Raw genomic sequence first — 15,733 nt, 5'->3', positions numbered from 1 at the left:
AATAGTGTGTATCTGTACCCGTATAAACTGAAACTATCAAACTGCACACTTGGAAACACTGAATATTACCACTCTTTTGAGGGGAAATTTTTTCATTGTAAATATTTATTTCAAAATAACATCTGGTATACCAATGCAGATGTTAAAGAATGGTAGAGAGGGAGGTGAGCGAGGTAGAAAAGGGTAAAGGGGGTCAAATATGTGGTGAAGGAAGGAGATTTGACTTTGGGTGGTGGACACACAATGCAATATACAGATGATGTATTATAGACCCGTACACCTGATGCCTATATAATTTTATTAACCAGTGTCCCCCCAATAAATATAATAAAGCTAAAAAGAAGTGTAGAGAGTAAAATGTAAAATTTACTGCCACTCTTATACTCTCCATTAGAGGTATTGTTAATAGGTTGATATTAAAATTTTCAATTTCTGCTAATTTGGCCAAAGAAAGAGGTTCTTTGGCTTTGCACGATTTTAGTAACTAGTAATTACTTTACTGTTTGAATATTTTCTAGGTGAATTTCCTGTTTGTACATTCTCTTGCGATATTCATATTGTTAATTATTTAATGGCTGTTTATATAATAAGGACATTTAAAAGTTTTATAGTGACTTTTTGAAGGGGGCATATGATAGTTTTTAACATTTTTGGATTCACATGTATGAATCATTATAAATTCTGCCTTTGGAGTCATGCTTTTCATGTTTTTCCCTACCCAAGATTGTAAGTACTCACCTATATGTTCTCCTAATACTTTTTTTCTTTTAAGGGATATCTAATTAAGTTGGAATCATAAAATGTCCAAGCACTACTCATATACTTTATTAAAACTAGTCAGGCGTAAGTACCCAGAATTTAAGTATGGAAACAGTAATATCCTGGTGTGATGTGTTAAGCGTTCACTTTTTCCTGTACAACCTTTATGACCCACATAGACTAGATGTGCCCAAAGCGTGCTCGGAATGTAAGCAGGCTAGGTGCATTTTTGCAGTTGTTCTTGTTTATAGTTTTTCCTCTACCCATATAAACTGAAACTATCAAAGAAGTGTGCATGTGTTAAAATATATATAACAAAATTTGCCATTTTAACTTTTTTTTACATGCACAATTTAGTGATTCATTACATTCATAGTGTTATGTCTCTTAGTAATGTCTCTTAGTACTTTTTATGGTTTTAATTTTTGCTCTAATATTTTACTCCACCTAGAATTATTTTGCCTCGTAATGTGAGGTGAAATTTTTTTCTTCAGATATGTAATCAGTTGCCCCAGCCCAATTTTTTAATGTATTCTTCCTTCCTCTGCTTATTTGAAATGACGTCTTCAACATATATGAAATTCTTAGGCTTAATACTAGGTCTGTTCCTATTTTGAATTCGGTTCCATTAAAGTTTGTGTCATCCTGCACAATGCCACACTTTCCATTATCACAACTTTATAATTTTTTTTTAATGTCTGGTAGATTAATTTTTCTCTCATTACTTTTATTTTTAAAGTGTTTCATAGGTATTCTTGAACGGTTATTTTCTGACTGAACTTTAAAATCATTTTCTCAAATTCTAAAATAATCCTTGAGATTTAATTTAGAATTGTGTTATCTATCAGTCAATCCTAGAATGATTTGAGATCATTGGCCTTTTACTTTCCCAAATTTTTATGTGAAATTGTATGTGGAATTTTCCTTCAAACACAGCTTTCTCCTAGGACCTAATGTTATTTCAAGTAGATTTAGCTCAGTATATTCCAAAGCAGTTATCTGTGTCATTTTTGCATATTACTTGTACTGTTGATTTTTGTTGTTTCCGAATGCTACCTTACTATTGCATACTAATATTTTTATTCATATCAGCTAATATTTTTCCCTTAAATTGATTTAAATATACCCTTTATATCATTACCACTGAAAGTGGTGAGTCAGAATCACTTGTTACCAATATAAGGTAACAATAAAAATGAATAAAGAAAACAAAATGATGTTTTTAAAGTCTGATACAAGGATTACAAAACCACAGAGATTTTGTTTTTGATTCTGGATATCCCCCTTTTCTTTGTACATCTAATATGCTTAATTTTTTGCGTGTGAAAATGTATGATACTTAGATACGTATTATCATGTTGGTGTGGTTTCCTTTATTTCAAACCAATTGAATAAAAAGCTATTCTCTGTAGTTAACTGAAAGTTAAAAAAAAAAAAAAAAATCTTAACAGTAGCCAAGACTCACATTAGACCCCCAAAATCAAACACAAAATTGGAAAAGTGCTCCTATTTTCTTCATGAATTGCTAAATAGTTTTCAGTGGTGAGCCAGCTTGATTCTAGGACCACTTGGGCAGGAAATGTATATTCTTATTACTCAGCACTATGGGCACTGTTCACATTGGAACAACCTTAAAGCTTTGAAAATGTTTTGCATTTTGTGTTTTTAAGACCTTGCCACCATGGAAGAAAGAATACAGAGACGATATTATGAAAAGCTGACGGAATTTGTGGCAGATATGACCAAAATTTTTGATAACTGTCGTTACTACAATCCAAGTGACTCCCCTTTTTACCAGTGTGCAGAAGTTCTTGAATCATTCTTTGTACAGAAATTGAAAGGATTCAAAGCTAGCAGGTGAGCACATGTGTTCAGTGTTCTGAATTAATTCAGCTCCTCAAACTTGTTATACTGTTCTGAGGAATCAACCAATGCAGTTTATTGTAAATTTGAAGCTTCAAATCAAGAATCCTTAAAAAAAAAAAAAAAAATCAAGACTAGCCCTGTGATATACTGCCAAGGACAAGAGGACAGACTCCTAATGACAAATTGCTGAGTTTTATGATCTACTTAAAATTAAAGTCATTTTTTAAAATTCAAAAAGCATTTATGAAATGTTTACAGAATGCAAGGTGCTATCTTAGATGCCATGGGGCACGTTCAGAGGTAGTCGTAAGTAAAATCGCGTGCTCTCATTGTGTTTACAGAAGTATAGGAATGTTCTGTAGGGTAGAGGGAGGGGAGGACCATAAGGGGGGCATTTAAGCATTTTCGCCTTATTTCACATTTGCTATGTCTTTGAAATCTTAAATTGTTTTATTTTTCTGGATATTTTTTCCTGTGGGCAAATCTAGACTTTAAGCCCACAGACCTTTTCTTTGAAACCTGTGGTAACATAAAAGCATTGAGTAACTTTGTGTGCTATTCAGATACTATGACTTTTGTGACATCTGTTTCTGAACCTCAGCCCCCACCTTCTCAAGCCCATGACTTTCTTCCAACAGAAGCCCATCTTCCATTCCCATGGTCGCGGCCACCACTCTGTAGCCCCTGAGATTCGTTATACACCCCCCCCCCCCCATCCACCAACCCACAAGTGTGAATGTCCTTAGATATTCCGGTTGGGTAGATCTTGGCTGGGTTGGGCTTGGGCATCTGTATTATCTAATGAACTCCCAAGGAACTCTGCAGACCAAAGTGTAAGAACCAGTGCTCTACTTAGTAATTTTCCTCAGAAGAAAATATATAATATAGGTTGTTTTGTCTATCTCCTCCTGTAGCAAGGTAGATCAAGAACTGCATTTTAGAGTCAGTTTACGTAAACTAAGAGTTAAGAACAAGCCCAACCGAAGTATCCAATTATCTTCTCAGCAAAAGAATCAAAAACTGGAGGCAAGGAAGGAAGGAAAGCAGGTATGGAGGCAGTGAGGCTATCGGCCCAAGAACCAAAAAGCTTTACAAAATCTCGAAAGTTTTCCCATTTTTATCATACCCTATCTGTTAACCCATTGGCTGTAAAACTTAAAATGGAAGAGAACTTACTCAATATGCTAGAATCACCAGGAAAATAATAATAAAGGGACAAGCTTAGAATAGTGAAAAGAATATGGTACAAGTTAGCTAATGAGATTTCAACCAGTTCTGGAATACAGTAAGCAGATGGAAGAGGGTGGATTAATGAAGCCTGGCGAGCCACAGCCCAGCCTCCCTCTCGAGGGCTCTTCAGCAGAGGTGACAGCTTCCTGTTCAGTAGAACCCTCAAAAGCCTCCAAAACGGAGATTTGGAAATAAAATAGGCAAGGGAAAAGGAAAAGGGACGGATTAACTGAAGATCTATATAGATGCTACACAACTGATGATGGGATTATGTCCAGATAAACCCATTCATTGTAAATTGAAAATATTGTTAAGTTAAAAATGCATTTAATACACCCGACCTACTGAACATCATAGCTTAGCCTAACCCATTTCTACTGAATGCATATTGCTTCCACACCATCATAAAGTTGAAAAATCGTAAGTTGAATGATAAGTTAGGGACCATCTGTATATATGAGCTAGTCACCTTCCCAAACCCCTGTGTGCAGACCTGTATAGGAAGCCTGAAGAACTGGAAGAACACAGAACAGGGTTCTCTAAAGAAAAGGATAAACTGTCTGCAAAGAACTAGAGTAGACAGAAGAAAATTGAACCCAGAGTAAAGTCCCCTGACCTCTGAAGGGCCAGGTCTCCAGCTGCCTTATTCTAAACTTGGGGCTCTCAACAGGGATAACTTGTCCACCCCCTGCCCCCAAGGGATATTTAGCAATGCCTGGAAACTTTTTTTTTTCTGTCACACTTGGAACTAGGAAGTGATACTGGCATCTAGTAGGTAGAGACCAGATATGCTACTAAACCTCCTACTATGCATAGGATAGCCCCCTACAACAGAGAATGATCTAGCCCCAAAGTGTCAGTCTATACTGAGATTGAGAAATCATGATGTAAAGCAAAACCTGCCAGTCAGTATGTCTTACACACACACACACACTCCAGGCACCTATCTAGTGTGTTAACTTACTCTTCTTAAATGTGAACAGACAGCCAGATATGTAAGGAAAGCCTGCAGTGTGAAAGAGAAAGGCCAACAACGTGTAGCAGAAAAATGGATTCCAGAGAAAACAGAGAACTTTAAAAAAAACAAAACAATCCTCTAAATCACGGCCCGAGAGAAATGTTAGAAGATAATTGCATCTAAAAAATGTGAACATGATATTAGGAATAAAGAACAATCTGAGAAAAAGAAGGAGTGATTGGAAAAAATTTAAACTGATTGCAAGCAGTGAAAGTTAAAATCAAGGAACTCGCTCAGTGTAAAGAACAGAAAGATGAGATGAAAAATATGAAAGAAAAAATGTTTTAAAGTACTCAGTATTCACTTAATGGAAATTCCAGAAAGAATAGAAAGACAGAGGAGAGGAAGTTATCAAAAGACTAATATAAGAAAAATTTCCTGAGCTGATGAGAGTCACAAGACTTCAAATCCAAGAAAAACAAATTAATTCCTTCAGCATATGGCAGAGACCCTGCTGTGTGTCAGATATTGCATATAGCAGTGAATAAAATCAGGCTCCTGCTCTCTGTGGAGCTTACTTTTTTGTGGCCTAGGGAAACAGGGCAGAGGGGCCAGGGGTATGTGGGATGATGAGGACAATTGACAAACAAACATAATAAGCCAGCTGGACAAATGGAAACAGCTCCACCCCTCATATACATCACTGTAAAATTTCCAGGTGCCAAGGATAAAAGAAGCTCTTCTGAGAGCTTCCAAAGAGGATAAAACAGACAGCCAGTGAGAATTAGACAATATCAGACTTTTCTCTAGCAACATGGAATGCTAGAAATAAATCCAAAAGTTTGAGGAAAATTTTTCAGCCAAGAAGTCTTTGTCCAGCCAAACAATAAAACAGAGGCAGAATAAATACATTTTTAGTCACGTAAGGACTCAGGGCCTCCTTCCCATGCATCCTTTCTTAGCAAGTTATTTTAAGATGTACATTAGCAAAATAAGCAAATCAAGAAAACAAGAACTTGGATCCAGGAAACGAGATTCAAGACAGCAGTGGGAATTACTCTGGCCCAAGGTGACATTTGCATGGCAGGGCTGTACAGCAAGCAGCCCAAATTGGAGGAGAATGGAGCACTCTTCTGAGGGAGGTGTCTGGGGGAAAAAAGATAATTTGTTTAAGACTGTAAGGGGAAAAAATGAAAGGCAATTGGAAACTATGAAAAACAAAAGGTTGTGTAGGAATGCTGAGAATGCCCTCTTAGCAAAGGAGTGAGTGCTGCAGGGAGAAGTATTTACATAGTCATAATAATGTAAATACTACATTGATTTTCAACTTTTAGAATCAGCCTGTAGACAAAGCATAGAAAGATTTAATTTAAAATTATAGGGAAATAAAACCTGGACTCAAGAAGGGAAATGGTTACGTGAGCTCTGTTTTGCCATAACAGATTTTTAAACTATAAAATTGATAAAACAAGAAACAGCAGTGCAATAAATCTAACTACCTAAGAACTGAAATGTCAAAAAGTCATTGATCCTAGAGAGTCTGGACCTCAGGTTAAGACAGGTCAGAGGACCACAACTCACTAGCCTCTCATGCTTTCTGATTTATACCTCCTGCAGTTACTCCGATTAAATTTTTTTAATTCCTTTTTTTTTTTTCAATTGGAAAGGCTCTAGTCTTTGGTAATTGAGGTGGAAGCTGGGGGTTTGAGACCCGCCCTGCTGCCAAGCTTGCAGGCAGAACCCTGAGTGGAAGTGGCAGCTGCTGTTCAAGGAGAGGACAGCTCCTGTGGGCCTGTGCAAACCAAAGTTGGGGGAGGGGCGGGGGAGGCCTGGATGCTGGGTCTGCCCAGCAGAGGGGCCACTGGAGAGCTCGCCACCGGCTTATCTATCTCATGCAGCTTTTGCCTATGTTCCAGTTTACATAGTTCCCATTACAGAACATGGGAGCCAGTTGAGAAGTTTGCTCAATTCTACTTAAATAAAATTGAGGAGGTGTTAGGGAATTTTTGTTGATTTCCAGATTGAAGGCAGAATGAAACGTGTAGCCCATCATTGAAATTTGATTTATTCATGGATTTCCAGTATTTCCTTGGCCATATTTGCCCCACTTTTAATTTATGATCTCCAGCATTATTTGCAAATTATTTTCATTACTGTACTTTGTTATAATTCATCATTTATACCATCCATGTTCTTTCTTTTCTTACAGATTGTGATATCTTTAGTCTGAATTTTTAACTGGAATCAAAACTGGATGTTGGGGTCACTCTTTTATTGTACCATGTGATTACCTAATTCAAAATTGCCCCCCCAAGTTCAGATTAGTTAATATAATTTTTTAATGTTAAAAAAAGATGTATAGTAATAAACAATTTATTCTAGCAGCCATGTTGAAAAATGTATATAAGAATTGTAAACTCCTAAAATCCTGTATATACACCATTGCCGTAGAAAGTACTTCGAGTCAGTCCTGGTAACTGTACAGTAATTTGGTTTACTAACGAAAATTGTGAATAAAACTGTGAAACTAGAAAGGAGACTTTCTGGATTTTAATAGAAAAATGTGATTTTAATACTGCTATTTCTCTTCTTTTAACATTTTTTCTTCATAGTCCTCAAATCAATGTAAATACGCGTGCACTTGTGTGTGCGCGTGTACACACACACACACACACACACACACACACACACGCCTTTTACCACAATGGTAATGCTTCTGTAAATGTCTCTATTTGTCCCTTTGGCTAAGAATGTAATTTTTATTAAACACATATATATTTTTAATATTGGCTTTTTTTCAGTGAACTATCATGTTTAGTGTACAGTGAAGATTTTTAATATTATAGGTTAAAAAATTCCGGTTCTCATACATGTGCTCAGCAAGGATAAATGTGAAAGAACATGGCTGCTTCCCCCAGACAGACTGACCTTGGCATCCACGTAAAGAGCATCATTATTTTCGCAAATGAAGGGTGCTTAATTGTTCCCTTTTTTCTGTATTCTGTAGGTCTCATAACAACAAACTGCAGTCTACAGCTTCTTAAAGTTCAGCGTGTTAACCTAAACATAAAACACAGCAAGAATCTGGTTGTCTGAACTATTTTAAATTAAGGAGCCAGATGTTTTTAGTCAGGTTATCCTGACAAGACTTGACCTAAACTTCGTTTTTATTGGTCATAACAGTCCAATTATATTCTTGACCAATTTTGTCCAACGGACAAGGGAAAAGCAAAGTCAACGACACCATTATCTTGTCAAGATCAAATGGTTTTATTGTTGTGGCAGAAGCGGGAAAACTTTGTTTATTGAAAAAAAAAAGAAAAAAGGAAGCAAGAAAAAAAGATAATATGGGGTCAAGTGTAACTCCATGGAAATGCCACGTCTGCTCTTCAGTGAAGAAGCTGGTTTAGAGTCTCACAGAAAACTTTTGACTGTATTTATTTATTGTTGCAAAAAAGACGCTTTTTTATTGCTGCCCTCATTTGTCAGCTAATTATTTTTTCTTATAAAATTCAGCCCCGGTTACATGTAATCCATTCTGTATCTTATCATGATTCCTGTAGGTAAAAGTACAAGACGACCTCTAGATGTCTTTTCTTTCTATGAAAGGAGCTGCTATGTACACATGTGCACACACACACACACACACACACACACAACTGGGAATCAACAATGCGTTCATTGTTCATGATAGATAAAAATTAAGCTTGCATAAAGGTTGGGCTAAGTGGTCCTGGACTACAGACTCTCTTGCCTTGAATATAACAGTACAATTTGTCATTTACTCTGCACCAGGCTAAAATGAGTAAAATCTATTTGAAAGTATCTTGTTTGTAAACATTTGTCAGATTCTAATTTTTTTCTTTTTGTATTAAAATTCAACTATGGATGTATATGAAACAAAATAAATGGAGATCATTTTTCTCCCACAGATGGTGTCTTTGAATGTGCGCTAATGATTATCTGTAAGCCTTTAAGGGGAAAGGGAGGGCTGCAAGGTAAATAAAAGGCAGAAGAATCTAATGGGACCTGGATTTGTCCAGGATATTAGTGGCCCTTCAGTTTACAATGCCCAGCCCATTGTCATCACGTCAAAGAAAAATCTTCAGGGGTGCTAGTCCTGTTGTATCAATTGATCGTACTAGTGAAAAAGATAATGTGACAAAACAGACATTGCCTTCACCTGTGTATTATATGCTACCAGGCAAATGAACAGTTAGCTACTTATATTTTATGAAGGGCATTTTTTTAGATGACATCATCTTTTTTTGTATTTTTTGTTGGTTGTGTTGTTTTGGGTATTTTTCCACTAAGGAAAAGTGGTGTAAGCAGTAGGAAAAAAGATGGAAACAATGGAGGAGGGTGTATTTTGCATGTTTTTCCTTTCAGTGTTCTAACCTTACACTTGTATTACGGCATTGTAATAATAGCTTCTAGAAGATCTTCCACGGTTGGTTTATGCAGCTTTGCGAAAATTTGACTAGATTTTGCACTAATTCATATTAGCTTTGTCCTGCCAAGTTCTGGAATTTACCTAATTATTGTTTTTAAAAAGTTTCCTTCTGTTTAATATCACCCTGCTATGCAAAACCTTTCCCAGACCATAGTTTCTCAAAAGAAAGATATTGCTACAGTTCCCAATTCTTTCTTATTACAGGCTCAGGTGTACAGGTTATTCTGTGTTTTTATCTAAGGAAGCCCATTTTTGTACATAAAAATGTCACTTAAACCTATGCTTACAAACTAAAGAGATTAATTGCTCAATATGAAAACATGGAAACCGTTTTTGCTTAAAATATTAACATGGAAGTAGTCAAATATAGGTTATTTTGTCCTTTTACTTTTTGAAAAATGTTACATATTGTATGCACTGTGCTGATGCAAGAATGCTACATTTTAATGAATTATAAAATTATTCTGCATCTCATCACATCACAGTATTTCTGTACTATTTATTCATATATATATAGATATATATGGGCTTAATCATTTAAAACTTGTTGCGGCAAGAACTTTCCTACCTGTAGGCAATAGATTGCTATGTTTTTAACAGATTGTGGCAAATTCTAAACAGCTATTCTTTTTGTACGTAATAGGACATTTCATCCTAGAAAAATAAAGTAATGTTTTTGACATTGGATTTGGTGCAGTTTCTAATGAAACAGTGGTTGGTTGATATATTTTCTGTAGCTGTTGGCCTTGCCAGATTGTACAAAAAAAGGTAAATTTTATGGTAATCCTCTGTCCAGGAAGATGTTAATTTCATATGTGTATTTAATATTACAAAGTTTTGCAATTTCTATCACCATATAAATACATAGACATTTTATAGTTTTATCAACTACGGAGCTTTAGTCTTCCAAAAGTAATTTTTGAAAAACATACATTCTTATAACACGTAAGGAGTTTCCAAAGCTGCTTTTCTATGAGTATACTTCGACAAGCTTCTGCTATTCAATAAAAGACACATATTACAGCTATTTTGCTTTCAATAATCCAAGAAGTAGAATGCACATTTGTGATACTGTTAGGATTTTTCTACTCAGTCTTTGGGCTTGTAAATAATTTGCATTACTGGATTTCCTTTGCTAAAGGTATTTTCAATGCTTGTTGTGTTTCATCTGCCAAATTAACAATCCTTAAACTACTGCGTTTCCCGGAAAATAAGATCTAGCCGGACCATCAGCTCTAATGCGTCTTTTGGAGCAAAAATTAATATAAGACCCGGTCTTATTTTACTATAAGACCTTATAGTATAAGACCTTTACTATAGGTCTCATAGTAAAATAAGACCGGGTCTTATATAATATAATAATAATATAATATTAATATAATACCCGGTCTTATATTAATGTTTGCTCCAAAGGACACATTAGAGCTGATTGTCCAGCTAGGTCTTCTTTTCAGGGAAACACAATATTTCATAAGTATTTTCATAATATTGGTAAGGCTTTTTTTTCTCCTATCCAAATTCTGCAGGATTTGTATTTGTTAATATCCTGCAGTGGGTTTAAAAAAAACGAGTTTTTGGAGCTATTTTCTAAAGTAAAACAATTACCTTTTGATAATCGAAATGGCCTGGAGTGTTATTTACAGACACTGACATTTACTGTTGTTTGTCATCTACCTTCCTAGAATCTGCAAATAAAAGTTCTTTCCCTATTTCTCTTGATTTCTGTTAGGCAAACTCCCTGCATCTTTGTGTGTTTCTCATAATCAAGAGCCAGCCTGGTGACCTTTTAAATCTGCACTTACAGACTTATTGCAGCACTCACCCTTTTCATAATTGAGGCTATTACCCGTAAGTCTTAGCTTTCTAGTCCTTAAAATGAGAATGGTGTTATCTCATGGGCAAAGTGATGTTTTTATAAGTACTTGGCGGAGACAGAGCCAGCTGAGAAGTATTTTTAATAATTTGAAATCTTCAGAGGTACTTCCAGATACTTAGAATAAGATACCAAAAAAGACAGTTCTTAGAAGATAACACCCCACTTCATCCCACTTGGACCAAATTCAACTGAAGAAATAAGCCATATATTTTAAATGATAAAGTCCTGTTCCTGAAGTTGGGTTGTGCATTATAGGTGTCAGGTCAGTTTTTAGGTGTTTGCATATACGTGTGTTTGATCCACCTTAAAAATGATTTTAAGAGAGAGATAAACAATGCCAAATGATACCTTTAAAAGACAGTGACAAGCTAGTACCAAAAACAAAGTGTGTACGTTTTATAGACCTTTCCCTACCAAAAGAAAAACAAGTACTTTTTTGTTGTCGAATTCTAGCAGCTTAATTCAAAGGGGAGAGGCTAATGAGTTCCTCTCAAAGGCAACTGAATATTTTCTTGATGAGGGACTGTTAGGTGTGCAGAGTCCTTACTTTGGAGCCTAACAAACCCATGTGCTAAGTACAGTAGGACAGAAGGATTAGGAACTACAATGAATTTGCTAATAAAATTTGTCCATAATATTCAAGGTGGTATCCAAGGTACTGACTGAATATTGAAAAAGCAGATTCTTCACCTCTTTTGCTAACCTGGAGTTCCCAGCCCGTTGTTCGTTGCCTCCTGTGCACGGCCCCACACCCACCACGGCTCTACCTCTGAGCCTCTATCGACTTTCATTGCAAACCTGGTCTTAAAGGATGGCCTGCATTTTAACGAGGAAGTTGTTAAAAAGCTGGCCTGCTTGTGTGTGCTGGGGTGTACATATTAACTGTATGGCCAAGCGTCACACAGATCACGCAGTTTGGGCACTTTGTGTTTCCAAAACTCAGAAACTTGAGTTATTATCAAATCAGTCTAATCAAACCCTAACCCTCCGGCTATGTATTATAAAAGTGATTTCCCCCCTCCCTTTTAAACCAGAGTTATTTCTAACTCTACTCTTCATGCTCAAACATCTGACCATCCAACCAATAATTTACCCGTTTGGCCATTTTATTTTCCATGTTACTCAAGGTTACCACTTAGCCTTGTCACATTTGAAAATTTGGCTTTGACTTTTGTGACTGGTGCTACTTACATTTGAGTTAATTTTTATCGTAAGAAAAACTAACCCAGAAGCTCTTCACTTGCTGCATCCTCTGCTGTTGATAGTTTGTGTAATAATGTCGCTGATTTCCCAAGAAGCAATTCTAATAAGTTTAGGCAAGAATCATTTTTGGAAAATTCTCTAAAAATCCCTCAGTAATGCTTTAACCACAGAATAGTCAGAACCTCTCAACTTTTATTTTACCTCTTGGCCTCCTGTTTGGGTAAATAAGATAACAGTATCTCCCATTACAATCAGATGTTATATCTTAGGCTATTGCTGGATCCTGTCCTGGCCTCCTTTAGGTATATTCATTGCTTCTGTATGGCCATTAAAGACTGTGTGCCATTACAGGCTAAAGGCACGTGCCTGAGTGCATCTCCTTTAAGACCACATAGGCTGTTTTTCTCTCTTCAGTGCAGTTCTTTTTATCTTTCTTTAGGCCGTAATCTTCAACCATAGATTATCAGTGTCTCTATTCACAGTGTTTCAAATAAACTTGTACAGCTTGGTCTTCTGAAAAAAATTGTTAATATCTGTAGAGTCAAGTATAAGATCAATATTAAATTCAGCTAGTGATTAATCCTTTTTCAAACCAACTGGAAAACGCTTAAAATTCACATGCTTGCAAGCTGTCATTGAATATTGGTTCCAGGGTTTTTGGAGTAAGTTTGAGAAAGGCTTTTTCCCAAACCTTTGGGGCTCAGTGAGGCTAAAAAAACCAGGTGCATCCAAGATCTGATTTCAAGGCAAGATTTACTGCTTTACAAACACAAACATGATACTTGGTCTTACTAGAAAAATGACATCAGATACACCCAGAATATGTTTAGCATTGGGATAGCTGCCAGTTCGGCACAAAACATACGTTTTCAGGAGCAGGGAGACATGAAAATAAACTATATCTTACATTTTGGTACATCAGAAACACTTGTTGAAAAAATATTTTGCTTGAATTAAGCCCTTTAGTATTCTTGAAGTGTAAAACTTTATAACTTGTCTTGGGTTCTGACCCTAGTGTTGGATCTATATGACATTTCATACATGTCTGACTAGTGCACTTACTGTTATGTACAGAATTTTAAATGTGATGGTTTGGGTATAAAATTTGCTTTGATACGTGATATAAACTATTCAAAGTTGTATATAAAATCAAGGAAATGTTTTTGTGAACTATTTCTACTGAAGAATGTATTTAAATTAAAATAATTAAAAATAAACCACATGAAGCAGTGATCTGTTAACCGGACAGGTCAGTTAGCTGTGTGCATAACTGGTGCTATAGTTGAATAACTTTGTCACAGAGCTCAGAACCATACAATTTAAGAAGCATTTTGCAAATAAAGTGAGAACTTCAAGATTAGAGTTGGAACTATGCAGCTAGTTCCTAAATGAGCGTTGGGCCCTATTCTAAAAGAAGATCCCGTTAACATGAAGATAGATCTTTCCCATCTTGTTGCTGAATTCCAAGTCTCTCATGATCCAGAAATGCCAGGATGGCACAATTCAAATGCACTGGGTGTGAACTGCACCTTGAACTTGCCCATCCCTTTTTCGGTTAAACCTGTTCACATAGCTGCTGCCGCCCCAGAGCAGCCCATCTCCTGGTCGGAGGCGCCCTCTTAGGACCTGGAGCAGAGCTGTAGGGAACTGCCGTCTCTTATGGTAGATGTGGCCCATCACAATATACCTGCTGCCTGAAAAAAAAAAAAAAAAAAATGTAAATTCATAGTGTCTTTTAAATGCCACAAAACAAGAAAATGTAAGAGCTTTCAGAAATGCCTGAGCTTGAATTTACTATTATCTTGAATCTCAGACATTTATCCCTCAGAAAACAAGTGGAAACAGTCTAGGGAACCTTTAGAACAGGGGTGTCCAAACTGCGGCCTGCGGGCCAACTGTGGTCCACAATCCATCGTTAATTGGCCCGCAGCAAATTCCAAAAATACGTTTAGTTTACTTAAACCAGGTGAGGCAGCACGTACTTCACCTCGAGTGAGTTGCCCGGCTGTCTGTATTTTACTGCATGTGGCCCTTGGTAAAAAACGTTGAAAAAAGTTTGGACACCCCTGCTTTAGAAGATAAGCATCATCAGCCTGTTAATAAACATTAGAGAGCAGAGGTCCTAATCACAAGTATCAGCAGGATTTTCCAGAGCACATCTCTAGAAAGACGTGGAAGTGGGTATCTGACATTCCCCGCCCCCATGACATAAACTCAGTTTAAACAGAACCCCTTATGCATCTCTTCTGGCAACGGTGTTTCATCACGCACTCCGTTTATCGAGCAGTATTTCCTGAGTGCCTGCTTCGTGCCAGTCTGTGCTATTCTCACCTTTAATCGGAGGCGCGGGAGTGGGGGGGCTGATGCAGCTTAAATCACAGTGGCCGAAATATCTGTCATCTAAAATCTATTCATTTTCGAATACCCCTCTACCAAAAAAAGGTACTGGGGTGACCAATTGAGACCGAGCTGTGGCACCCAAGTTACAAATGATGACATAAAGTACATATGGAAAGGTGGTCAGATCAGTTTCAATACCAGGTTTAAATTCTGGACATGGCTTATTGCAACTGGAGGAGTCTAGGGCTAATATGTGGACTCGGAAGAAAAACCCGTCCGGAGTGATGTACAGGCGGTTCATCTTGTACAGCCCGTCCCGGTCCACCAGCAGAGTCACCAGCTGGATCCCTGTGCTGAGCACGTCCACATCATGCACGATTCCGTTCACTGCTGCTTTCAAAAACAAAGAGTTTGGAGAAATGCATAACGCTCATTTCCTCTTTCTTTCCCCAGTGCGTTTTTAACACATCACGACATAGTCCACACGGGTGTGGGGCCTGCAGGATCGAGTGGGTGGGTGTCTCTAGAGTTTGGCTTAGGGTGTCCGCGAACACAGCCGGGCGCTCTCGGCTCGGAAGGGCTCGCCCGGCGGCCTGGGTGGGCTCTGCAGCCCGAGCCCGGGAGGAGCTGCGGGGCGGGGCTCACCGAATTCGCTCGCGCAGTAGGACTCGCGCTCGTCCAGGTCCGCCCCGCAGGCGCGCGCGCAGGGCTCGGCGCCGGGCTCTGTGTCCCTCCGCGGCGGGCTGAGACGCGGCGGCGGTGGCGGCGCGGCGGCGCGCGGCCGGTTTGGGTGAGCCAGTGCGGCGGCGGCGCGCGCAGGCGGCCGCGCGGCTGGGAAGCGCAGGGCCCGGGCGCGCGCGCGCCGCGATGTGTCCTCCAGCGCAGGCACGCGGTGCGGTGACGCGCGGTTCTCGGACTGCGGGAGGCGCGGGCTCGGCGGGCCGGCGGGCGCGCGCGCGGCCTCCCGGAAGCCGGCCCGGTTCTCGGCGGGCGGTGGGGGCTTCCGGCGCCGCGGGTCCGACCAGGCTCGGGGAGCGGCCTCGAGGAC

General features: G+C 38.4%; 2 protein-coding genes across 15 annotated transcripts in view; one reads left to right on the top strand and one right to left on the bottom strand.

Annotated features, from left to right (window-relative positions):
• Positions 1-10,521, top strand: part of BPTF (bromodomain PHD finger transcription factor) — a 131,930-nt gene extending 121,409 nt beyond the window's left edge. For 7 of the 14 annotated variants that reach the window (XM_033090808.1, XM_033090806.1, XM_033090807.1 and 4 more), the window contains 2 exons: positions 2,430-2,616; positions 7,821-8,744. In XM_033090808.1, coding sequence (XP_032946699.1) covers positions 2,430-2,616; positions 7,821-7,857 — 224 coding nt within the window. In that variant the 3' untranslated portion in view covers positions 7,858-8,744. Of the gene's footprint in view, positions 1-2,429; positions 2,617-7,022; positions 7,348-7,820 lie in introns of those variants that run through there. The other 7 variants (XM_033090813.1, XM_033090812.1, XM_033090809.1 and 4 more) reach the window with 4 other exon arrangements.
• A 136-nt stretch (positions 10,522-10,657) lies between these two features.
• On the bottom strand, positions 10,658-15,460 carry C21H17orf58 (chromosome 21 C17orf58 homolog). Its single transcript, XM_033090814.1, has 3 exons — positions 15,331-15,460; positions 14,884-15,075; positions 10,658-14,039 (listed from the first exon to the last, which is right to left on the bottom strand). Exons 2-3 carry the CDS (start codon positions 14,984-14,986, stop codon positions 13,849-13,851), a joined length of 294 nt encoding a protein of 97 aa, XP_032946705.1. The 5' UTR covers positions 14,987-15,075; positions 15,331-15,460; the 3' UTR covers positions 10,658-13,848.
• Positions 15,461-15,733: the final 273 nt, after the last annotated feature.

This window comes from Rhinolophus ferrumequinum, chromosome 21 (genome assembly GCF_004115265.2).
Source record: "Rhinolophus ferrumequinum isolate MPI-CBG mRhiFer1 chromosome 21, mRhiFer1_v1.p, whole genome shotgun sequence".
NCBI lineage: Eukaryota > Metazoa > Chordata > Mammalia > Chiroptera > Rhinolophidae > Rhinolophus > Rhinolophus ferrumequinum.
This window is presented reverse-complemented; position numbering and strand designations above follow the sequence as displayed.

What these genes read in the sequence shown, in the direction of transcription:
- C21H17orf58 (XM_033090814.1), bottom strand. Translation starts at nt 14,986, where the DNA reads ATGAACCGCCTGTACATCACTCCGGACGGGTTTTTCTTCCGAGTCCAC. An exon ending in ATGTCCAGAATTTAAACCTG is followed by an intron (nt 14,040 to 14,883) that starts GTATTGAAACTG and finishes TTTTTTTTTCAG; the next exon opens with GCAGCAGGTATATTGTGATG.